Source organism: Carettochelys insculpta, chromosome 6 (genome assembly GCF_033958435.1).
Source record: "Carettochelys insculpta isolate YL-2023 chromosome 6, ASM3395843v1, whole genome shotgun sequence".
In the NCBI taxonomy this organism is placed as follows: Eukaryota; Metazoa; Chordata; order Testudines; family Carettochelyidae; genus Carettochelys; species Carettochelys insculpta.
In genome coordinates, this window is record NC_134142.1 from 124,303,848 (window position 1) to 124,330,515 (window position 26,668).

Genomic DNA, 26,668 nt, shown 5'->3' on the forward strand with positions numbered 1-26,668 from the left:
CTCTGGTAGAGTAAAGAACCTTTTAGGACCTACTATTTCCTACCTGTGGAAGTCCTTGCTATAATCACTACACTTCATGGACGTGGGGACTAGGGATTCAGGAGATGCTGCAACACCCCAGGTTTTTCAAGGGGTGTCCACCACCAGCGCTCTGGGTTCTGCAATCAGGGGGTGCATTAGTTTCCAGGGCTTCAGGTGCCTGCCCCAGTCCTAGCTGTGAATCCATCCTTGGCCACCTTACCCCCCCCACACCCCCATCTGCATTTCCCCTCTCCTCCCAGAGCCAAGTCCCAGGTCTAGGGGCTCATGAGAGGAGCGGACAGGAGCAATGGGAGACCCAGCTCATTATCTTCACTCTAAAAACAGCTCCACATCCCTAGCTCTGCTCAATCACCGTAACCATGAAATCCTTTACACAAATGCTGCTTTCCAGGGTACAGTCTCCCATTGTGTGTGCCTGGCCAACAACTTTTGTTGACTGACCTACCCCAGTTGTTCTATCAGCAGCAAAGCTGTGCCCAGACTAGGACTTAATCTGCCCTGAGTGTGGCATATTTAATTTAGCCGAACACCCTTCTCCAGTGCTACAGCAATAACCAAAGATGGCATTCACATTATTTCTGCATTTGAGGTTGTACAAGTATAACTACTAATTTCAATCAGCTTATGATATAGCCAAAAAACCTTCCCCGTAGGCATCTCTTAGCACACAAAATAAATTTTGGTCGTGCCATAACTCATATTAATTGATTGCCAATTATTAGATGTTAAACGCTACAAGCCCAAATCTAGATGTTCTACAAACATTGGTTTCTTGTTGTGCCACAGCCCAGTGAAACAAGACCAGGAGCAAATATTTGATATATCAAGATCAGCATTTACTGTAGTGTTACGCAACTCAAATTAATTGGCTTTCAGTTCTGTTTACTTCATGGCCCAAAATTTCAGTCCAAACAAAGCTTAACTCACCATACTAGGGAAATGCTGAACCTGACAATATACAAAATCACACTCAGATAGTCACTAAAATGGGGGGATTCTTCCTCTTCCCCTGCCCCCTCAGCACTTATATTGCATTGATCTTCGGTGCCCCTTGTAGCAAGAGTAGGGAGAAAAATTTCAGGGTGAAATGTTAAAATTTACAGATTGCCTGTGAGGGAAGATGTAGCTTAAGTGTGATTCAAATGTGGCCCAACTGGACCAAGTCCACAGAAGTGCAAGAAAAAATATTAAATACCTAGAAAACATGCCTGTGAAAGAACTGGGGTTTCTTGGTCTGGAAAAAAAATAGAGGGGATATGGTAGCAGTTTTCAAGAGCCTAAAAGGGGCTACAAGGTGGAGAAGAAAAATTTTTCACCTTAACCTCTCATGATAGGGCAAGAAGCAATGCGCTTAAACTGCAGCAAGTGAGGTTTAGGTTGGACATTAGGAGAAGCTTCCTCGCCATCAGGGAAGTTAAGCACTGGAATAAATTGCCCATGGAAGTTGTGGAATCTCCATCATTGCAGATGGTTAAGAGCAGGTTAGACAAACACCTGTCGGGGAGGGACTAGATGGCACTGGATTCTGCCATGAAGGGCAGGGGCTGGACTAGTTGACCACTCGAGGTCCCTTTAATTCTCTGATTTTCCGGCTTACGTATGCATTCTTTCACACCAGCTCTAGCACAAGTCTAAATAATGCAGTGGTAGTTGGACCAGCAACATAGACACTACCCATATAGAGAGCACATACCCACCAGCTTTAAGGAAAGCTGCACTGGACACAGCTCAGCTGAACAACCACAGCTGAAACCTTTGATAACGCAGTTACACAGGTCTTCCTACTTGTGGTAGCTTAATGGAGAGCTGCTTGAGCAGGGGAAATTATAGCTTTAAGTATGGATGGAGGGTTACGGTCTCTTTCTAACTTGGTCTAGGGTAAAGCAATCAGTGTATCTATTGGTGTATTTATGGTGCTAGCTTCAACGTAGACCCAAATTTGTGCTTAGGACTTCTAGGCACTATGGAAACAACAGCCAGAGTTGGGGCCTAATTCATTCTTGCCCTGCACATGGGTAGCCCTTCACACCCACTTTGTAATGAGAAAAATGACTCTGGAAAATGCCAATTGCGGAAGAACCAGGCTCACAGGCTTATTGCTAACCAGTAGGAAATAAACTGGTTCCCCAATCACACAGATCACCAACTGGGACGGTATGTGTCTAGGCAACGAGGCCAACCATCAAAAAGGCCAGAGACCCTGGATATCCACAGATGTGGTATTTCCAGCTCAGAAATAAGGCTTCTCTTTAATTGGGAGACTGGGTAATCTCAAATTATTCTGCACATATAGGCAGAAACACAAGTCCTCAAACTCTGATTTTTTCCTCAGCACTAAAATTAGTTGATGACCCCAGAGCAGTTAATAAAATGCCCAGTGTTTTAGCTGCTTCTCTGTCTCATCTGCTTATGCCCTACTTTTAGGGCATCTGCAAAATGCAATCCAGTATGAAGCTTGATGTATCAGGCATACCTGATGTAAGTGTACAAATACCCCTACACTATATGCTCTCTTAGGCAGGCACCTTACAATTCTGCAATCCACAGAACGCTGGCATGACTAACCTTTGTCTGCCTGACACAATGGGAACTTTCACCCAAGATATGCAGCTTCAGGGACAGCCAAGCCTGGCACAGGTTGGTGACACTGCTTTGTCTCGGCTAAAATTTTAAGAACTGGGAGGAAAAGTCCCAGAATATTTCTAGAGTGCAGGAGAAGCTGCACCTCCCTGATTCCTGCCCCTGTTTCCCTCACAAATGAATTGGGGATACCTCTGGTTGAGGCAAACACCGATCAGGGGTCTACATCTACCACTGTTTCCCACCATCACTTTACCATCTATGTACTGGTTTTTCATAGCCAAGCCTTGGTGCTGCCAACAGCACAAAAAGCCCCCAACCCTCCACTCCTAGTTTTATCACTTTCCCCTTTCTTTTTCCTAGGATTCCTTCCTCCCAGCCTTTACAGGCCCTGGCTCATCAGGTTAGCAGCTGTGGCTTGTTACCAGGCAAACACAAGGCTGTTCTATCAGCTCCAATCCATTCCCCTTGATCGGTGCTGGAGTGGGGGCTGATTAACGCTTCCTTCCTCAGCCCCTGACGTAGCCTCCTTTTGATGTTTTCTAAAGTGGAATGTTGAGATTGTTCAGTTCAAAATGATGCTGGCCCCTAAATTGCTTGTAAAGGTAAAAAGGAAAAGCATTCAGAAGCATTCAGCTGGGGTGAGGGGGCTGAACAAAACTGTATTTGATACAATGTGATTTTTTTTCCAGATTGTTATTTCCCAAGCATTCTGAAAAGGTTGGGGGGTTGGCATGAGCCAAAACTCTTAAAATTTGCTTTACATTGCCAGCAACCCAAAAAGCTCTTATTTGTGTGGCCCTAGTCCCAATTTACCAAGAGGGGCATTTCAGAATCTTGTCCACCTGGTTTCAGGAAGAGAAAACTTGGGGCAGAGAGACGGACTAGATTCTTAATGAAACTTTCCTTTGTTTGCATTCTACAGCTGTACAAGAAAAAAAGGGCTGAGCATGCTACAAAACTTACCCTGCCTGTGTCTGCAAATTCCAGTGTTATCTGGATTCATCCCTCCCATTTCTACATGCTCATCTTTAAAAGACTAAAGCAATTGCAACATGGAATGTTTTCCATGGGTGTTCCTGAAGATCAGATCAGAAAATCATTTCAGCAAAAGCCCCCTCATCGGTAAATTTTACACAAACCTGCCCTTAGATGTCCCTTGCAGACTGTTATGTCTCACTGGCCTCTCCCCAGGTGCTTTGATGATGGTGGTCATGGGGAGCTGGACTAGAGAGAAGAGTTGACCCATGAATGCAAATTGTTTCTTTCTTCTCTGAATACCTCAGAAAGCAGCAGAAGCCAGCTCTGACTTTCTGCCTGTCTCCATACTGTGCTCTGTAAAAATCTATCATCCGTCAGGAGTCTTGGAGTGGAAAACGTCTCTGTTTCTGATGGCAAAGTTATAGCAGAAATCTTTGGAGCAAGTTAGATGCTGGTGAGAAATCACCGCAGTTGGTAATGAGCTCTCAGAGGCTTTTCAAGTATTTCCCCCTGGAAATAATAGCCAAAGGAGCAGCTGAATATTACATTGCATTGGAAAAGTACATGTAGAAAAATTTTAATGAGACCCTTTAACTCTTCTTGGAGTTTTTAGTTAAGTAGGACTCAGATATTAAGATCAGCAGGAACCATTAAATCACCTGATCTATAGGGTTTGATGTCCAGGGCAAGCGAAGAGCACAAGAACAAAAGAACAGCCACACTTGATCAGACCAAAGGTCCATCCAGCCTAGTGTCCTGTCTTCCAGCAGAGGCCAATGCCAGCTTTCCCCAAGGGAGTGAACAGAACAGATAATCACCAAAGCGATCCCCTTCCTGACATCCATTTCCAGCCTCTGACAAAGAGATGGGAGGGACATCATTCCTACCAACATGGCTAATAGCCACTGGTGGATCTAATCTCCATGAATTTGTCTAGTTAACTAAGTCTGTGTGTTATTGACTTCACTTCTTTACTCTGATATTTAACTTTGTGTATGCGACTGAAAACATGCAACGTACAGGAAAAACCAAAACAAGTGTAGCCTGTCAATGAGTGAGTATTCATTGCAAGTTCTTCCCCAGCTCCTCAGCCCCACCATGCTGTTCCACACTGGTGCAGGAGTGGGCTCATTGATGGGGTGGGAAATTGTCCTGAGCCCTTTAAATTGCCACCAGACTGCCTGGTAGTGTCCTCTGGGCAGCTCTCAGGGCTGGCTTCTGGGTGGCTCTGATGGCTGGGTCTCCCCAGCCCTGCCCCTTCCATCTGAGGCCCTGCCACTTCCAGAGCTCAGAGCTGCCCCCTCACACGTGCACACTTTGCCCAGGGGTATGACAAGACTGTCAGTCCCCTTGGGCGTAAGCCACGGGGTAGGTCATCACAGAAGCATTCACTCACGTCCCTTAACTAATGCAGTCATAATCATAGAATCATAGAACACTAGGACCGGAAGGGGCCTTGAGAGCCCATCGAGTCCAGTCCCCTGCCCCGATGGCAGGACCGACCACTATCTACACCATCCCTGATAGACATCTATCTAATCTGTTTTTAAATATCTCCAGCGAGGGAGATTCCACAACCTCCCTTGGCAACTTATTCCAGTACTTGACCACCCTGACAGTTAGGAACTTTTTCCAAATGTCCAACCTAAACTTCCCTTGCTGCAGTTTAAGTCCATTGCCTCTTGTTCTCTCCTCAGAGGCCAAGAAGAACAAGTTTTCTCCCTCCTCCTTATGACACCCTTTAAGATATCTGAAAACCGCTATCATGTCGCCCCTCAATCTTCTTTTTTCCAAGCTAAACAAGCCCAATTCTTTCAGCCTTTCTTCATAAGTCATGTTGGGTCTGTCCCACGAAAGCTCAGCTAATAAACCATTTTGCTAGTCTTTAAAGTGCTACTTGACTGCTTTTTGTTTTGATACTGTGACTATGAAGACCCACACGAGAGTGACAGTCCTTGCCGCATCTCTTGCAGATGTGGTGGGTGTCTGGCAAGTCCTTAGTGTGCTTTCTGTGTGCTCGCTTCTCCTCTGCTAGCTGTCTGATCCTCATCTCACCCTTCTGAAGGCCCTTGTGTAACCCCTGCCTCCATCTGCTGCGGTCGTCTGCTAGTTCTTCCCAGTTGTCCAGCTCGATATCTACCTCTCTGAGGTCTCTCTTGCAGACATCTTTGTAGCGCAACTGGGGGCGTCCGGGAGGTCTTTTGCCAGAGGCTAGCTCACCATACAGGATGTCTTTTGGAATCCTTCCATCATTCATCCTGTGGACGTGGCCAAGCCAGCGGAGCCGACGCTGCCTGAGGAGGGTGTGCATGGTTGGGATTCCAGCTTGCTCAAGGATGGCGGTGTTGGTCACTCTGTCCTTCCATGATATTCTAAGGCTGTCTTCCATGGTTACTGAAGATGATCCAGTCATTCCACAAAGACATGAGAGGAACCATCCAATATGACGGCACATTATTGGATGCTTTCAGGATCAGGAGCGGCGTCAAACAAGGATGTGTGCTTGCTCCGACGTTGTTTGGGATCTTCTTCGCACTCCTCCTGAAGCATGTCTTTGGATCTTCAACAGAGGGCATCTTGCTGCACACAAGATCTGATGGGAAACTGTTTAACCTTGCAAGGCTGAAAGCTAAGTCTAAGGTGCGGGAAGTCCTCATCAGAGGCATGCTGTTCGCAGACGATGCTGCTGTAGTGTCTCACACAGAAGACCAGTTTCAAAAACTGCTGGATCAGTTCTCCAAAGCGTGCAAGGACTTTGGGCTTACCATCAGCCTAAAGAAGACAAACGTATTCAGTCAGGATGTTGCTGAATCCCCGTCAATCAGCATTGACAACTATACGTTAGCGGTCAGTACTCCTAATAGACAAAATTACTACTTAGCAGCAGTGGGTAAAAGATCTAACAATAACCAGCCCTGATGATCCACCTTTAAAGTCCCTTATATCCAGACACAAACTCAGTGTGGACTCCCTTGGGGCACTAGGTACTGACCCTGGATTATTTGGCTCTGGCATGTCAATTTGGAACCGTATAAACCTTTGGAAAATTCGTAAGCACCTAAATCATGTCCTTCAAAAGGAAGCCAACCTATGACCCAGGGTATCAAAGAATTATCCCAGGAAGAACAATTCACTCTTTTCAATCTTAAATATATAGCCCGACTTTTTAATAAAACCCAACATCAACTTAACCAGTCAATTTTTAGAAATAACAATAAGGAACAAGATTTGGCCTTAGGAAAAGAAATTATATGCTCTGCTTATGGGGAATATGTAATTAACACCATTACTCAGATATTGGATGCCCTTATGCAGGGGAAAGTTCCAAATTTAATTAGGGAGGAACAGGTATTAAATTGGTATTGTCCACAGTGTTTTCAAAAACAGAGAAAAGAGCGAGTTGTTTGTCTGGACATTTGTCCTTGGACCTCATTTGGTATTATGAAACAGATTGGCTCTGTGACCCCACACCCCAATCGGGACATTTGTTCCATCCAAAAATCCTGTGTTGTAACACAATCCTTGTATGTATCATTCACGGTCTCGCTGCCTGTGTTCGACCCCATCAGGGATGTTTATGATTGGTTGGCAGCAGTTCAGTCATTAGGTCACCTCGAAGATGACGTCTACAAAGAGCGTGTGAATGTGTCTCCCCTGGTAATGTACCACTCGGACGCGCAGACATGGAGAGTGTCTCAGACGGCTTGTTGTTCCAAAAAGGGACCTCAGTTCACCTGGAGGTGTAATGTGTTCAAACCAGATACTTTCCTCTGCGGTCTACAGGGAGAGTTACATAACCAGTCAGCTAAGTGCACAGTGCAACTAACTCACTGAAAAACACCAGAACAAGGGGTGGCCTATGCTGGAAACGGAACGTTTTGTGTGATCACGAACCGAAAATTTTTCCACTATGGCTCTTTGGAGTGTCCGGTCACAAATCCAAACTTTTGTTTCACAGAATCACGGAATCACAGGGTTGGAAGGGACCTCAGGAGGTCATCTAGTCCAGCCCCCTGCTTCAAGCAGGATCAACCCCCCACTCGGTCATCCCAGCCAGGACCTTGTCCAGCCAGGATTTAAAAACCTCAAGGGATGGAGAATCCACCACCTCTCTAGGCAACACATTCCAGTGCTTCACCACCCGCCTGGGGAAGGAGTTTTTCCTAATATCTAACCTACACCTTTCCTTCTTCAACTTCTGACCATTACTCCTTGTTCTGCCATCTGACACCACCGAGAACAATTTCTCACCCTCCTCTTTAGAGCTCCCCTTAAAGAAGTTGAAGGCTGCTACTAAATCATCTCTAAGTCTTCTCTTCTGTAAACTAAACAAGCCCAAATCCCTCAGCCTCTCCTCATAGGTCTTGTGCTCCAGACCCTTAATCATTTTTGTTGCCCTTCGCTGAACCTGCTCTAGCAAATCCACATCCTTTTTATACTGGGGGGCCCAAAACTGGACACAATATTCCAGATGTGGCCTCACCAGTGCCGAATAAAGAGGAATAACTGCTTCCCTAGATCTGCTCGAAATGCTCCTCCTAATGCACCCTAGTATGCCATTAACATGCTTGGCTACAAGGGCACACTGTTTACTCATGTGCAGCCTTTCATCCACCGTAACCCCTAGGTCCCTTTCCATCGCACTGCTGCTGAGCCAGTCAGTCTCCAGCCTGTAACAATGTTTGGGATTCTTCTTCCCCAGGTGCAGGACTCTACACATCTCCTTATTGAACCGCATCAGATATTTTTTGGCCCAGTCCTCCAATTTATCCAGGTCCCTCTGGATTCTCTCTCTACCCTCCAACGTACCTACCTCTCCCCCTAGCTTTGTGTCATCCGCAAACTTGCTGAGGGTGCAACCCAGTTCCTCATCCAGGTCATTAATAAAGATGTTGAATAACACCGGCACCAGAACCGAGCCTTGCGGCACTCCGCTTGAAACCGACTGCCATCCAGATATTGAGCCATTGACCACTACCCGTTGGGCCTGACTATCAAGCCAGCTTTCTATCCATCTTATAGTCCAAGGATCCAATCCATATTTCCTTAACTTATGGACAAGAATGTTGTGGGAGACAGTATCAAAAGCCTTGCTGAAGTCAAGGTATATCACATCCACTGACTTCCTCATGTCCACAGAGCTTCTTACGTCATCATAGAAGCTGATCAGATTGGTGAGGCAGGACTTGCCCCTGGTTAATCCATGTTGGCTACTTTTGATCACTTTCCCCTCTTCCAAGTGCTTCAAAATGGATTCCTTGAGGATTCCCTCCATTATTTCCCAGGGATTGAGGTAAGGCTGATGGGTCTATAGTTCCCTGGATTGTCCTTCTTTCCTTTTTTAAAGATTCGCACCATGTTTGTGTTTCTTACTACGCAGCAGGATTGTTTGTTCCTGTGCCTTCAGTAAGACCTCTTTAAAATACTTCCAGTTCTCTTCAACTCTTTTCCCCTTCATCTTTGTTTCCCAAGGGATCCTGCTCATCCAGTCTCTTAGGCTACGTCTACACGTGCAGCCAACATCGAAATAGCTTATTTCGATGTAGCGACATCGAAATAGTCTATTTCGATGAATAACGTCTACACGTCCTCCAGGGCTGGCAACGTCGATGTTCAACTTCGACGTTGCTCAGCCCAACATCGAAATAGGCGCAGCGAGGGAACGTCTACACGTCAGAGTAGCACACATCAAAATAGGGATGCCAGGCACAGCTGCAGACAGGGTCACAGGGCGGACTCAACAGCAAGCCGCTCCCTTAAAGGGCCCCTCCCAGACACAGTTGCACTAAACAACACAAGATACACAGAGCTGACAACTGGTTGCAGACCCTGTGCCTGCAGCATAGATCCCCAGCTGCCGCAGAAGCAGCCAGGAGCCCTGGGCTAAGGGCTGCTGCCCACGGTGACCATAGAGCCCCGCAGGGGCTGGAGAGAGAGCATCTTTCAACCCCCCAGCTGATGGCCGCCATGGAGGACCCAGCAATTTCGACGTTGCGGGACGCGGATCGTCTACACGGTCCCTACTTCAACGTTGAACGTTGAAGTAGGGCGCTATTCCTATCTCCTCATGAGGTTAGCGACTTCGACGTCTCGCCGCCTAATGTCGAAGTTGGTGCCGCTACTTCGAAGTAGCGTGCACGTGTAGACGCAGCTTTAGAGAGTCAAAGTCTGCTCTTCTGAAATCAAGGGTCTGTATGTTACTGCTCACGCTTCTTCCTTTCGTCCGGATCCTGAAATCTATGATCTCATGGTCGCTGCAGCCCAGGTTTCCGCCCCCTTCTATTTCTTCTACTAGTTCTTCCCTGTTTGTGAGCAACAGGTCAAGTTGCACACGGCCCCTGGTCGGTTCCTTCAGCACTTGTACCAAGAAGTTGTCCCCAATAATTTCCAAAAACTTCCTGGATTGTCTGTGTGCTGCTGTATTGGTCTCCCCACAAATGTCCGGATGATTAAAGTCTCCCATGAGAACCAGGACCTGTGATTTGGAAGCTTCACTAAGCCGCCTGAAGAAAGCCTCATCTATCTCCTCTCCCTGATCTGGCAGCCTATAACAGACACCAGCTGTGTCTACAAGTGCACGCTACTTCGAAGTAGCGGCACTAACTTCGAAATAGCGCCCGTCACGGCTACACGCGTCGGGTGCTATTTCGAAGTTAAGTTCGACGTTAGGCAGCGAGACGTCGAAGTCGCTAACCTCATGAGGGGATCAGAATAGCGCCCTACTTCGACGTTCAACGTCGAAGTAGGGACCGTGTAGACGATCCGCGTCCCTCAACGTCGAAATTGTGGGGTCCTCCATGGCAGCCATCAGCTGGGGGGTTGAGAGACGCTGCCTCTCCAGCCTGTGCGGGGCTCTATGGTCACCGTGTGCAGCAGCCCTTAGCCCAGGGCTTCTGGCTGCTGCTGCTGCAGCAGGGGATTCATGCTGCATGCACAGGGTCTGCAACCAGTTGTCGGCTCTGTGTATCTTGTGCTGTTTAGTGCAAGTGTGTCTGGGAGGGGCCCTTTAAGGGAGCAGCTGGCTGTTGAGTCCGCCCTGTGACCCTGTCTGCAGCTGTGCCTGGCACCCTTATTTCGATGTGTGCTACTTTGACGTGTAGACGTTCCCTCGCTGCGCCTATTTCGATGTGGTGCTGCCCAACGTCGATGTTGAACATAGACGTTGCCAGCCCTGGAGGACGTGTAGACGTTATTCATCGAAATAGACTATTTCGATGTCGCCACATCGAAATAGGCTACTTCGATGTAGGTTTCACGTGTAGACGTAGCCACCAACTACAACATCCCCTCTGTTACTTCCACCTCTAAGCTTAACCCAAAGATACTCAACTGGATTTTCTCCTTCCTCACACTGGAGCTCTGAGCAATCATACTGCTCCCTCACACAGAGCGCAAATCCTCCCCCTCTTCTCCCCTGTCTGTCCTTCCTGAACAATTTATAACCTTCCATGACCGTGCTCCAGTTATGCGAATCGTCCCACCAAGTCTCCGTTATTCCAGCCACCTCGTACTTGTGTGACTGTGCCAGGGCCTCTAATTCTTCCTGTTTGTTCCTCAGGCTTCTGGCATTAGTGTACAAGCATCTTAGAGAAGGGGCCGATTGGCCCACTTTCTCCTCTTCACCCAGGAAACCCACCCACCCTTCCCCACTTACCTCCGGGCTTGTGTCACCTTCCCCCGACAAACCTAGTTTAAAGCCCTCCTCACTAGGTTTGCAAGCCTGCCCGCAAAGATGCTCTTCCCTCTTTTAGTGAGGTGGATCCCATCTCTTCTCAGCAATCCCTGTTCATGAAACAGAATCCCATGGTCAAAGAAACCAAATCCTTCCCTGCTACACCACCTACGCAACCACGCATTTACCTCTGTGATTCGACGATCCCTCCGTGGACCCCTTCCTTCCACAGGGAGGATAGACGAGAAGACCACCTGTGCTCCGTATTCCTTGATCTGTCTCCCGAGGGTTACGTAGTCTGCCGTGATCTCACCAAAGTTGTTCTTGGCTGTATCATTGGTTCCTACGTGAAGTAGGAGGAAGGGGTAATAGTCTACTGGTTGAAGAATTTTTGTCAGCGACTCTGTAATATCCCAAATTCTAGCTCCAGGCAAACAGCAAACTTGCTGGGATTCTAGGTCCAGGCGGCAGATGGATGCCTCCGTCCCTCTTAGGAGGGAGTCCCCGACCACCACCACTCGTCTTTTTCTCTTAGGGGTGGTGGTCATAGAACTCCCATCCCTAGGACTGCGCATCCCAGGCCTTCTGAACTGTGGGGACTCTTTCAGATACAATCCCTGGGATGTATCAGCCCCAATTATCTCTGCTGTATCACCTGTGGAGAGAGGCTCAAAGCTGTTACTTAACTCCACTGGAACTGGAGTGACTGGAACTGGTTTTCACCTCCTGGAGGTAACATGCTTCCAGTTCTCCTCCTTGTTTTGGGTAGCCTGCTGTTCCTGCAGTATCATCTGTTGCCTTCTATCCAGAAAGTCTTCACCCTTTCTGATGGACCTGAGGGTTGATATTTGTGCCTCAAGTCCTTTAACCTTCTCTTCTAAAATGGCTACCAGCTTACACTTGGTACAGAGAAAATCCTCCTTTTTATCGTTCGGGAGAAAAGGAGTGCAAATGGCCTCAGACATGAACTTCAAGTTACTATGTTTCATCAGTAATTGCATGAAAGCAATTACAATTATTATCTACACTAGATCCTGCCAGACAAATGCAAGGAAAGCTTGCAGGCTCTGGCTGAATACCAGAATTGAATACAAAATAGACAATAAGAAGTAAAAAATAGACTTTGAAATGAAGAACTTTGTTGGAGTTAAACCTCAAGGTTGATCAAGATAATGGATCTTTAGCAAGGAAAGATCCTGTAACCTGTATGTGTGGTGTCAGTCAGATTCTACAATATGAAAAAGCTGATGATGTTCTGGAATGAAGTCTCAGTGAAAAGAGAATTCTTAGACATAGGATTGGTTTAAGCAGATCAAGACTTCTTAATATGGCTGCCATTACAAAACAGAAGAGCCTGCTAAATCGTGAATGGATGAATTCAAGAATTACACTGAAAAAATGTTAAAGCCAAAATAGACTATGGAAAACTTGTTCTGGAGAACTGCTACACATGGTTAATGAGAAGTTAAAACAGGACGGTGTTTAAAAAGTTGACATTACTCCTTTATCTGTAGTTGACCTGAAGCTTCACATTTTGGGGGAAGAAGTCCCCACTTCTCTGAAGCTGCATGAGGACGTTAATGGGGAAAATGCCCTTCAGCAACATCTGGGGCAGCTGAAACTTCAGTATTTCTCCATATTTACAGATCGTTCCTTGGAAAAAGTTGATAGCCAGACAAGGCCCAGTGAGTTCTGTGATCAGTGTCTCAAACGTGCCCTGATTAGCAAATGTTTTGAATTAGTAACAGTGGACAACTTTCTCAATGGCAACCAGACCATTGAATTCATCAGTGAAGTTTGTTCCAGTTCTCTGTGCTAAACAAGCTTTCACAAAAGATTAACTTTGATAACCACGTGAAATACTAAGAACAGTTTGTCAAATCCTGGATACAGAGGTGTCTGATCAACTAGTATGGGAGATTAAATAAATTCTCTCTACAATAATAAATCAAATCAAGGAAGTTTTGAAAAACTCCAGAAATGAAAATGACAAAGCACTGTCTGCCTTTTTAGAGAAACTTCTGCAAAGGGCTGCAGCAGGCTGTGGTCATTTCCAGAGATAACTTAGCTGGTGTATATTTATAAGAGTGTCATCAATGAGCGTGTTTTCTGATAACATTTGAATCTTCCTTCCAGAACTTGAACAACAAATCTTCTCCCAGTCTGACAGATTAGAAATTGAAGCCAAACTCTCCAGTTTCTCAGTGAAGCCCTGGGATGAAATCTTGCAGAGTGTTTCACACTGGGCGGCAGTGGCCATCTGATAACGTCCCCTGAAGCACATTGACCGAACTTTGGAGACCAGGCATCACAAAAGATTGAGCATTCCAGTTGTGTATTCCAGATACACCAGAGACATTTCATCCCTTCAAAGATTACTTTCACCATCACTGAGACAGATGCATTCAGCCCCATCCCAGCATGAATGCTTCTGATTACTGGACATTTGTCTTCCAGAAGTTCAGCGATTATCCAAAGGAAAGACAGGAAATATAGCAGGAAGCCACCTTGGCTTAGCCAGGAGATTGTCAATTATCTGAAACTCAAAAAAAGAGTCCTAAAAAGTAGAAATTTACAAAGGATGAATATCAGTTACACATGCAGGTATGCATAATATCAGCAAGGCCAAGAATAGAAACATAAAGGTAAAGAAAAAACCTTTTTACAATTACTTTAGAAGCAAGCGGAAGACTAAGAATAGGGAATACTTGTGTACACCATGGCAGGGGGACCCATAAAAGAAAATGTGGAAATGCCAGAAGTTCTAAATGACATTTTGGTTTAAGTTTTCACCAAAAAGTTTAGCACAGAATGGACAGCTACCATCATGCATGCCTGTGAAAAAAAGAAAGAATCTGAGGCTGAAATAGAGAAAGAACAAATTAAAAATTACTTAGACAGATTAGATATTTTTAAGTCACCAGGATGTGATGAAATAATTCTAGAACACTCAAGGAACTGAGTGAGGAGACATCTGAGGCACCAGACATGGAAAACAGGAGAGATTCCAGGGTACTAGGCATGGACAAATATAGTTCCAATCCATAAAAAAAGGAGGACAACCTGGGAATTACAGCCCACTTGGGTTAATTACAGAACATGGAAAGAGAATGGAGCAAATAATTGATCTGCAGTCATCTAGAAGTTAGCTAGGTGACAGGTAGCAGTAAGCATAGATTTGTCATGAGCAAGTCATGTCGAACCTATCGAATAGCTGTCTTTGACAGGGTAAAAGCCTTGTGGATGGCAGAAAACAAACAGATGTATATTTTGACTTCCATGAGGTTTTTGATACAGTCTCACATGAATGTCTCATAAACAATCTAAGGATATACTATGTAGATAACGCTACTCTGAGGGGGGTTCGTAACTGGGTGGAAAAGTATTCCCATAGAGCAGTTATCCCCGGTTCCAGTGAAGCTGGAAGGCTATATTGAGTGGGTCCCACGGGAATCAGTCCTGGGTTCTGTTCTGTTCAATATTTTTATCCATGATTTAACTAATGACATGAGGTATACTTATAACGCTTGTGGGGGATACCAAGGTGAGGGGGCTTGCAAGTGTAACCCATACTGAGTCACTGTCCCATGTAGTGGCGCTTAGGTCACTTACACAGAAAGAATGTGTCTCCTCTGTAATCTTAGCTGAGAGCCAGCTTTGAGATTTTAGCTCAAACTGTAGAGGTTTATGCACTGAGCTCCAAAGGTCTCAGGTTTGACTCCCTCTATCTCAGAACCCTGTCTCCCGTTGCCCTAGTCCAACCAGCCTGGGAACCCCATCTGTCTGCTGCAGTGAATCAGACAAATGGTCTAGCTAGCCTGGTTCCCCACCTCCCTCCTTTCTTGTGTCAGACCGGTACCTGGTCTCTGACAATGACCATTACAAGGTGTCTCAGTGACAATTCAAGAAACTATCCAATAGAAATTATAAGAAAGCTGATATCCAGGGGAAATTTCTCCCTAACATAACTGGATGGTTTCTAATTTAAGCAGTTCCTTGAATGTAGATTAGTTCAGAGCTTGCGGAATAATCGCTGACTAATAATTTTGATAGCCATGCAATATGCAAGTCCCGGTGCTCTTGCTGAGAATCATCCCTAGCCAAATGGTCTGAGGGCTTTGTGCAATCACAGTACAGTTGTTTTTATTGAATTAATATGCAAAATCTCTTTATTCTAAATGGCCACTTCAACTGCTGTGTTCTGACTGGCGCATCTCGGTGGCCCCCTGGGCAAAATGGGGGTGTGGCTCTGTGTCCATAATCCTTAAAGGTGTGGGACCTGAGGAGGAAGAGGTAGGACCTCAACAGCCTACATGATGCCTGGGCCCCAGGGCAGTTGCCCTCTATCAGTGAGCTTGAAGCTGTGCTGAGAATTTCCAAGTCATTTGGCACCAATGGAGAAGCTTAACTTGAGCCATCTCTCAAGCAAAGCAAAAACATATAATACGTAAGTGAAATTGGAGGGACAATAATACCAAAAAAGCAATAAAACATGCTTTTGAGACACTACAGTTCTCTTGGCAGCTGCCTGAGTGAGTCTTGGGATATCCTTGTTGCAGCTGGCAAAATGGTTTGCCTTAAGAAATAAGTAGACATTAGAATAACGTAGGCCCAAAACCTAAGTTTAGAGGAGTATGGGAAATTTAAGTTGCTATAATGAAAAAGTCTGAGGTAAGTTGGAACCAGAGTGAAATGGGAAAATAAGATTTAACAGACACATGGTGTGGAGTTAGGTTACTCTAAGGTTTTGTTATAACTGCGTTATTCAAGGTTTTTAATGAGTGTTTTTTCAGAACAGTGAATGTTCTATTGCAGAATTTCTCAAACTGTGGGTCAGGAACCCAAAGGGGGTCATGACCAGGGCTGTTCTTAGGATTTATTGGACCCTACATAGTAGTATTAAACTGGTGCCCCTTTGCCTGAGGGCAGCCAGGATGGCGATGATGATTTGTTAGAGATATGATTTTATCATCTTCAGGAAATATTTTAAAGCAAATGTTAAACTAAGGTCCCCTCGGCTAACACAGTAAATGCAGGCACAAACTCCACATCCCTGGGGCTGGTAAATGCCTGTTAAATGGGTTCATTACAACTTGCAAGACCTGTCACAGGTTCAATGTGCTGCCAATGTCTGTGACAGGCTTTTACACTGATAAGTTAACTGGGTGCTCTGTGGAGGAAGGAGAGCCACAGAGCATGGCTAGGAAGAGGTGCACGGAGATGAAGACCCAGGGGTCCCCCAGATTTTCAGGTGCCCTGTGCAACTGCATATGCTGCTTCTGGGTAAGGTTGGCCAAATGTTAGACTCCTTGGGGCTGGGGCTGAAGTTCAAGCCCATCCATCTATGGCCAAAACCCGAGCTCAGGTGATAAGCCCTTCACTCCCACCTCACTTGGGCTTTGATCCTCCCTCCTAGGGTCATGTAGTCATTTCTGTTGTCAAAAGTGGGGTCACAGTGCAATGAAGACTGAGAACCCCCATTCTGTTAAATGCTAACTGTATGAAGTATTATAGAAAGGGCATTGGTGCAAATGTCTGTTTAAATAATATGCAAGGTACAAGACCAAATAAAAAGATGGCAAACTATAAACTGTGGTAAAGGACAGTTTAATGTTGATTTGTATTATAATGCAGTATAAAAGGACTAGTTTTCTTAAACTTCAGGAAATCTCTACTATAACACAATAGTTTGTTGTGAGTGGACAAATCAGCCATTAATGTACTATTTCATCTTTAATTATAACAGTAGCTTTGTAGTATGTGGTAATTGCAGACCTGTTTGCTTACCTCATCATTTTTATCTTTCAATAAAGTTTGATGCTGATATTCAAAGTGTGGCTAAGTGGTTCTCTACTAAACAAATGTTCTGTGACTATCCAAGAGGCTCAAACTTGAAAATTAGGCTGGCTTTTACTGCTCCCTTACTGCACTTAAGCTGGGTTTTACTGCATCCTTAGTATTAATTAGAAACATGGTAATATGAACATTACAAAAACTTACATTGTACCACAAATGCCTCCTTGTCCTCACCTGTCTGTCACCATCTTCTTTTGTACTCAGTTTGATAGCTTCTTGGGTCGCAAGTCATCCTTTTTTTTCTGTGACAGTACAGGCCCTAGCACAAGGGGTTTTAGGCCATGACTTGGGGCCTGGGGCTTTGAGGCATGGTTGAGAATACAAATAATAATATATAAGTAGCTAAGCCAGTAATTTAAACATAGATGTTTTGTCTATACCATTTTTTATTTTAAATCCTACCGATGGCATTTATCCATTGTACTCAGGTGGTTGGTCTTATCCCAACAAATGATGTAATTAAATTAAAGTGTCTGTTGATAGCTCTCTGTCTTGTGTGCTCAGCGATGTTTAGGTCTTTTTTTACATGTACATAAGAATCAACAGAAAATTATTACTTAGGGTACAGCTACACTACCCAGCAGATCAACCCAGGCAGGATCAATCTTCCAGGGTTTGATTTGGTGCACCTAGTGGGGACATGTGAAATTGAACTATCAGGGGTCGACAGTCAGCCCCAGTGCACCTCAATCTTGTGAGGAATAAGGGAGGTTGACAGCAGAGTGTCTCCCATTGGCCTCCCTCTGTGAGGAGGGTCATGTAAGTCAATCGCAGGTAAGTCAATTCCAGCAACCCAATTGCTGTAGCTGGCATTGCATATCTACGATCGACGTTAAGGTCTAGTGCAGACCTGGCCTTAGACAACCAAATAAAAGTCTAAAGTGTCTTCCTGGGTGGTGGGTTTATTTTTGCAATGTTCCCTCGCCATTTGCAGAAACAAAACTGGTAGGAAGACTGGTTGTGAGAGCTACCCTTTGTCAATCACCCTAGCTCCTCACCTTGTTGCCTATTTCAAACAAGGTGCACCGACCTCCCAGCCTTCCCAAAGCTAATAAGGGGACTTAGTTCTGCCCTTCACAAAGCCTCACCTACAGACGTGACCCCCATTCTCTGTTATTTTTGGCTGCCAGCCTGTCTCTGCTGGCTGAAGTTCATCAGTTCTGGTTACTTTAGCTGTGTACTTTTTCCCCCAACCTCAAACAAGCAGATTCACCACAGTAACACACAGGTCAGGCTGAGAAGCTACAGGGGAATTTTCCAGGGAGGAAAAGGAGCTGCCAGCAGCTCTGCCTCAGTTTCCCACTCCCCTACAGAAAACACAGTGAAACAGGATGAGCCCCTCAGGCTGCAACCAACTCTCACCCCCTAGCGGTGACTTACATAATACTGACCCCAGGGAAACCTTTGGGAAGGGATGGGAGAGATGCACAAATACCCCTCCCCCTGCACAGAGCCAAGCCCAGGAAATCTGGTCTCATCCCCAGATGCACAGTGCTGCCCTCTCACCAGGCCCACTGACAAGCTGGGACAAGGGTGGCAACTACTCAGGGGCCTTGTGATTGAAAGGGACCCAGCCACTGCCCCAGGCCCTTCAAATCACCACTGGAGCACTGGGAGGTGTGCTCCAGACAGGACTAAGGGATTGGGTATGGTCTGGGCAGTGCTGAGGGCCAGTGCCCCAGCCTTACCCCTTCTGCCCAAGGTCCCACCCCTCCCAGGAGCTTGAAGCTTGGCCCCTGCCCCCTCTTACCCAGGGACCTGGCAAGCCTGTTAGTAAAGCAGAAAGTTCGTCACCTGGGGGCAAGCCACCCCTCCATCCTGCCCCAGAGAGAAGCCCCTGCCCTTTCCACAGCTGCTGGTCCCAAGTCACAGGGGCAGCCAGGCCTGGCCAGTGACACAAGCAAGGGAGTGCTGGTGCCTTGAGAAGGCTCTGAGGAGCCCTGAGCTGTGTAGCCCAGTGGGCTAGCGTGCCCTTATTATATTCATTGCTTTGCATTCATATGCAGCACCAATGCAAGAAACCTCCTGGTGTTCCTCCTGTCAGACACTGGCTTCAGAGACACAGCATCAGGCCTGAGGGCTCTGAACTCAGAACAGATAAGCTTTTGCCAGGTAAACCACCCACTGGAAATCCCCAGCTATTTGCAGAGCTGAAAACAACATGTTTAAGGGGAGATTCTGACCGCAGCTAAGTAAGTCAACCGCACAAGTGTCCTGGCAATGAGCTGTCATATATAGTAAGTTCATGAAATACATGTAAGACTAGCCTGTTTGTACATCTCTTCTAATACATTTCTTCTTGCTTTATTTGTTTTACGATAATTTGTTTATATTAGAGTACATTTTGGCTGTAACACAAGGGACCTGCAGGTCACATTCTGTATACTGGGCTAAGGCAAAGTTAGTGGTTGGGACCTTTCACCCAGATGGTGATACACTAATGCATAAGGTCCATATACATCTGTGACCTTCAGTACAGAGGATGCATTTAAGAAGGCTGACATTGGGGCTTTCCTGTGGTCATTCCCTTTTAAACTTAACAGGTGTACCACAGCTTGGAAAGAGCTGACCTAACCAGGTGGGACAGACAGGGCAAATGTGATACCTAACCACAAAAGGGGCAGGGTAGCAAACCGACGTATAAGAGCTTTCATGGGACAGACCCACCTAATAAATTATTTTGTTAGTCTTTAAAGCGCTACTTTACTGCTTTTTTGTTTTGATAGTATATAGACCAGCACGGCTCCCTCTCTGTTACTGATTGACGTATAAAAGAATATGTTGCTATCATCGCTATACTGATTGTAGAGGAAAAAGACTCTCCAACGTTAGTAAGGGGAGGAAATACAAATAAGCGACAAGGGGGAAATCCCGTACTGACTACCTGTGGCAGGTGATGCCATCATCCCAACATGTTATAAAAGTGGCATCTCGGTGGTATTCTCGGACAGCTTGTGGCTGGACAGGACAAATGCTCCCTCTAGTGTCCTAAAGGAGGAGTCTTTTCTGTATTCGCAAATGCTGAATGGTCACAGAGAGGTAGCCATGTTAGTCTGTATCTTCACAAAACAAACCAGCAGCCCTGTAGAACTTTAAAAACGGACAGAATAATTTATTAGGTGATGAGCTTTCATGAGACAGACCCACTTCAGATCTGGAAAATTCCTAATCAAGTATTTCGTTAGTTTTTAGAGAGTTACAGGACTGCTTTTTGTTTTCTCAAATGCTGTTTCCTCTCAGTTATTCAGTTGTTAGGTGTAACTGTGGTAACACCTACAGGCTCCAGGAATGGACCAGGGCTCCATGGTGCTAGGACAGAACAGAGGTGCTCCTTGCTCCAAAGAGTTGATCATCTAAACTGCTTAGTGGCTTACCCCAGGCCACTCACTTTCAATAGTTCCTTCCACATACAGCACCTTGCACTTCCTATGCTGCACATTGCCTCCTATTATGCCATCCAATGACTTATTTATATAGCCCTTTCTGGAGTCCCTTATAGCCCCCTCCGAGAATCCACAACTTTTCCCAACTCTCTATGACAGGTCATTAATAAATACCACACAGAACCAACCATCTATCCCTGCACAATTCTTCCTGCCAGGGCAGTTGTGTGCCAGATGCTCAGCTGCCCCTCACACCGCGTGGTAGGTCCTAGCCCTGTGCAGGGACACGGCCTGGGCAATAAAGTGTATAGGTCTAGTTCAATTGAATAACCACGGCTACAAAATCCATCTCTGGGCCTAACACAACCATGAGTGCCCTTATCTGCGTGTGGGATGCTGGCGAAGATGACGGGAAGGACCAGAACCCAAAGGACCAAGATTGAAAGGCCGTTGGGCTTTATAAAATTCATCTTGGGGGGTCTTGTCTAATCCATCAAAAGACACATCCAGCTCTTTCTGGCCCTTCTCCCCGAAGAATCTATCCTCAGCCCAGGCCTGGGGGGCTCTTCCCTGCCAAGTGCCTCTGCTAGACCTGCAGGAGGGTGACTCAGAGGGAAGCTGTTCCCACACTGTGACATCTGGACACATCTGGTACACCAGAGCTAAGGAATGAGCTTCTCACCAAGTGTCCATCTGCCCTTCTCCCACCATTGCTCCCATGTACCTCCCCTAGGGTCTCAGCACTGGGTCATTCTCCTCTCCTGCTGCTGCTGCTGCTGCTGCTGCTGAGTGGTTGAGGCAGGGACTCCCCAACCTCCCTCTCTTGGGTTGCTCCCTCCTTCCCCCAGAGCAGCCTGAGGGGGACAGGACAACAGCCGCCTGCAGCAGGGGCTGAGCAGGGTGGAGGCTGCATAAGAAACAGTCTCATCCTGAGTGTCCTGCCACTGCCTGGGGCCGATGGGCTGAGAATTGTGTGGCCAGCTCTGAGTGACACTCTTCCAGGAGGGTTTTTATTCCCCTCACCTGACGCCCTGCCATTTTCTTAAAGTGTCTTATTAAAATCTCCAGGTCTGAGTTCAGTGGTTGCCAGGAGATCAGTGCTGATTCCAGGAGACTCCTGGTCAGTCCTGGAGGCTTGGCAACCCTCTATGGGGCACAGGGGAGAGTGACAGCTGCCAGGGTCCTGAGTCAGGGAACTCCCCTTCCTTGCAAACAGACCGTCTCTCATCCTCACGCCCTGCTGCTCTCCCGCATACCCCTACATCCCATCTCTTCCCCTCGTTTACACACACCCTGACCCTGAAGCATGCCCTTCCTTCACCCCCTGGCCCTGTCACTTTGTCTGTCACCCCATGAACTCTCCGCACCCCCACCCCCCGCGCCAGCCCAGAGTTACTCTGGTTTAACGGTCACCTCACAGAAGGTTCCAGAAGGGTTGGCAGGGGGAAGGGGGGTGAATCAAAGATGGCGTGGGAAGGAGGGGTTCAGAATTTGTCAGAGGGCTGGAATTTGGAGGCAGAGTTGAGAGATAATTTAAGCTCTCCCTCCCCAGGGCGAGGCCATGGGGCACAAACAAGATCCACTGATCAGCAGGGACTTTCCTGCCTCCCTGACAGCTTCCCAGCACCTAGTGCTGGCAGGGGGCACTGACATTTTCTCCTCTCATATCAAATGGGGTGGGGTCCTTTCCCTGGCCAGGACAGACTCCTTGAAGCTTTAGCAAGGCCCACCTCTAGATCTTGTCTCAGGCTTTTCCCAGTCCCCCAGCCACTGCCACTACCAGAGGGACATTACAAGGGACATTCCTGTTTTTTCATCTCTGTTGAAAGTCTGGGCATAAAGCAGTAGTAGCTTCAGTGGAGTCAGTGGAAATGCATTAGCAGGAAACTGGCATGAGAAGACAATCAACCTGTGTTTTGTTTTAGGACAATAAAGATTTAAATCAGTAATTACCCAAATTTGTTATTAATACAACATTCTCACTCCTGACACAATCCTCCATAGAGATTTTGTCTTGTCTCTAGAGGAGTAAAGGGATGCAAGTTTAGGTTCTCAAGCAATAATTTAAAGTTATTTCTACACAGCGATGAAAGTATTATTGTAGTGTGCTAAGCATGATAATATAACGCAGTGAAGACATAATAGCACAGGCTTTACCACGTTACTGCCTCAGTATAAGCCCAGTGGATGGAGATACTGGGGACGTACCCAAACACTTATGTCCGTAATACCACGTCTCCAGCACTGCTATCATTACTAATCCTAACCAGAGTAAAGCTAGATTTCAAAGGGGTAGGAGTGCTGGCCTGTTTCAAAATAAAAAAAGAGACTGACAGCATTTTAACAAATTTATGAGGACATAAGCTTCTGTGAGAGATAAGATTTTTGGGGTGATGATTTGAGTGGAGCCAAAGGTTTACCCTAAGATTTTAGAGAGGCATGTAGTTCTGAGATGTTTCAGAAACCAAAGTGACTAGATGTGATTACAGAATGAATGTATGGATAACACGATAACCTAGAGTAAAAAGCTTCAAATTAATTCTTTGTCATAAGCACAAGACAAAAATACTGGAAGAATTTCTCTCAAAGTATAAAAATTCAAGAGTAGGAAGGAAGAGTGCCAAAAATGGAAAAACATTAAAATGAATCCAACTGGAATGTCCCGTTGCTACCCAGAATCCTTTTTAGTCAGTTGATTATAGGAGGTCAGATACAGGATTCTTGGTGGATATGGATTTTCCATGTTTCACAAAGTTCCACAACTTTGTCATCCATTCATTAAATTGTGGAATGTCTTTGGGAACCTTTTTAAGTGAATGGATTTTCATATGATCAACCAAGAGTTTCTTCAGTTCACTTACACTCTCACTGTACCCTATATTCACTCGAGCCATTGGAGGGACTCCGTGCCACAGGCTGGGAATGTGCCAGCTGTGCTTTCCTGGGACACAGTCAATGACATCAGAAGATGCCACTTCTCTCAGTTCTTTTTCTTTCTTTTTCGTATGTGTTTTCATTTCATTCAGCTGTTCCACAAGATATTTCCTGTCTCTCATGTTCTGTTCTTCTGCAGAGACATCATTCATGTTATGATGCACAAATTGGCAGATAGGCTTCTGCCCTATTTCTTCCATCCTGCGAGATGCATGACTCACAATTTGCAGAATATCTTGCATTTCTGTTGCGTTTTTCATGACAATATTAATGATGGTTATGTCACTTAATCCAATCACCAATGTGGCCAGTTCATTGTCATGTTGATAGCTATCCTCCAGGTGGGCCAGCTGAGCAGCTTTTAAACCTTGTGTATCTATCACCAGAATGAAATCACAATGAAGATCCTCCTTTAAGTTTCCAGTAACTTCAGTGAGTGACATGAAGGCTCCTCGTGTACATTGGCCACTGCTCACTGCAAACTGCAGCCCGAACATGGTGTTGAGGAGGGTGGATTTCCCAGTGCCCTGCACTCCCAGCACTGATAGAACCAGCATTCTGGACCTTTCCCCCAGCTTGGTGTGGAGCTCAGTCAGAACATCTGTCACCCACTGCAGGGGGATGTTGGCTGCATCCCCATCGAGCAGCTCCATGGGCAAGCCTCCCCGCATCAGGTCAGCCGCAATGTTTGGAAACTGGTTGAATTTTCTTTGGCTTTCTAGCATTTTGCCTTCTTTGACCATTGCACATTCAGCCTCATAAAATTGTCCCAACTCACGCAGGAAATGCTCTACCCCTAAAGAGCTGGCAGAGAATGATTCATCTAATTCTGCTCGTTTTATGGGATCACATGCCTTCTCATATTCCTCCTGCAGTTTATAAAGATTTCCCCTCACAATGGAATCCAGCTTCAATTTAAACCTCTTCAGGAAGTAGCATTTCCCTACTGCAGCTTGATGCACAACTCCTTCAGAAAATTTAGCTGGGCCATCAGTAAAATCACATTTATTCTGCTCTGTGCGTAGCTCCAACCATTTCTTTTTCAGTTCACCTTGACTGATCTCCACAGGGCTGTCATTTTGCCCATTCACTTGGCACAGCTGTTTCTCCACTTCAGCTAAATCTTTCCAGAGTTTCCCCTGGAGTCTGAGCATTTCCCTTTTGTACTTTGCAATATCTTTTATTTCTGCAGTAATTTCTTCAATCCACTCCTTTGCCTTCTGACATTCGGCCCAGTCCTCATCTACTTGCATTCCTACTTTACGTGCTGTCACGGCCATGTCTTCCACATTCACTCTCTTCTGGGAGGAGCTCATTATGCTTCCTATGGTGGATTGCACCTTTCTCACAAATTGTGCCTTATTTGTGGCTTTCTTTTTAACCAATATGTGTGATGTGTTGAAGTTTAGCAGTGGGGCTAACTTTTTAAGAAATGGGGGAGTTTCAAAACATTTCTCATCCACAGGAGTAAGAATGAAGTAGAATTTAGTGTTCAGATCCTTCAGATTGGATAACCGTGTGCATTCTTTTTCACTTATGCTCTCTGTAATGATGAATACTGCAGAAGAGACCTCTGTTAAAAAGCGAAACTGAGGCCAGTGGGACTCAAGATCTCCATGCAAGTTTGTAACTGAGACAGGTTCTGGGAAAATATCCAAATTCTGCCTCCCAGCAGGGAAATACCAGGCAATCTCAACCAGCCCATCTGCCATTTCCCGAGGGATGTTCCCAGACTCCATGTCCCGATGGACGAAGAAATCGTGGTGCTGCTGGGAGGGGCTGAGAACCTCGTTGAGGAGCTGGGACTTGGAGAGGCTGCAGCTCCCCAGCCGCACAAAGGAAATGGTCGGCATTTTGGTGAGCACAAGGCTCTCCTCCCTGAACCCTCTGCTCTCTGCCAGGGAGTGAGGCCTCCACTTCCTCACAATGTCCTTCATGGCCCACAGCATTAGGGTGCACCTGGGGGTGTCGAGGGCGGGCAGCAGCAGAGGCAGGGCAAACTGGCACATGGACATTTTGGACAGTAGCTCCTGCTGTAGGAAACTGTTTGAGCAAAACAGAACGGCACAGAGAACATCCAGGGGGTGCAGAGAATCAGTAGTGTCAAAGTCACTAGGACAGAAAATTGATTCATCAATACCCTGTTCATTCTCTTGATTGCTTCCTAGTTCCTCAGATGTGTTGGGCATTATGGTTGTACTTCTGGCTGTCCCATTCAGCGCTATGACCTTTCTTAGAAAATGCCAAGGTAAATCCTCTAATGCACGAGGTGTCTGGTCTTCGACACTTCCTAAGACGTGGTTGAGGGTAAGCTGTCTCTTGCTATATTTCTCCATTTTCATCCTTTCTAGGAGTTCGTGAAGTGGTGTCCCTTTCCCTGAAAAAAGAATAGGGTATAGATACATTTACTAATAATGCTTATTTTATTCTTGCTCTCTAACTTTCTCTTTTCTAGTAGAGTTGTCTGACTCCCTAAACATACTTCTGATGCATATCTTGAGTTTGATTGCACTATGTGAAGAGACTGTTTGAAAGCGACATTTTGCATTATACATTTATTGTACCCTATAATCAAATGGAACAACAGATTTTTCAAAATGCCAGTGCTAAAAGCTCAGCCTGGACTCTGGGAGAACCCTGGTGGTTTTTTTGGTTGTTTTGGCTCATGACTACCTATTTCTGACTCCAAAAACTTTGATGGTTCTGAAGGGCTAAGGGAATAAAAAAGCAATAAAACTTTATATTCACCACTGAAACTGGCAGCTTTCTCTTTCTCTTACACATTTGCACAAACTCAGAACTTGTCTATTGATTAAGAATAGGTCTCTGTCACTTAAGCTGCATCTATACTGCCCCTCCCTTTTCGAAGGTGCATGCAAATGTGGCCAATTGGAAATGCAAAGGAGGTTCTGATTTACATCTTGTGCACCTCATTTACATAACGGCGGCACTTGCTGTTCCAGAAGAGCTGTTTTCGAAAGCCAAAACAGCTATGTAGACGAGGTTCATTTGAAAGGAAACCCCAATTTTGAAAAAACCCTTCTTTCTGAAAAAAAATAGGAAGAAAGGTGCTTTCGAAATCATGGTTTTCTTTCAAATAAACCTCATTTGCATCAGCCCTAATTTGCATTTCCAATCAGTCACATTTGCATGCCTTTTCCAAAAGGCATTTGCATGCCTCTTCCAGTTCCACGCGCAGGGCCAGGTAGGCAGGCAGAAC

At 45.8% G+C, this 26,668-nt stretch overlaps 1 protein-coding gene across 1 annotated transcript in view; it reads right to left on the reverse strand.

The window, feature by feature from the left end:
- Positions 1–23,182: 23,182 nt before the first annotated feature.
- Positions 23,183–26,668, reverse strand: part of LOC142015199 (up-regulator of cell proliferation-like) — a 29,407-nt gene continuing 25,921 nt past the window's right edge. The window contains 2 exon segments of the mRNA XM_074998614.1: positions 23,183–23,231; positions 23,233–25,825. Of these exon segments, the coding sequence (XP_074854715.1) occupies positions 23,183–23,231; positions 23,233–25,825 (2,642 nt within the window).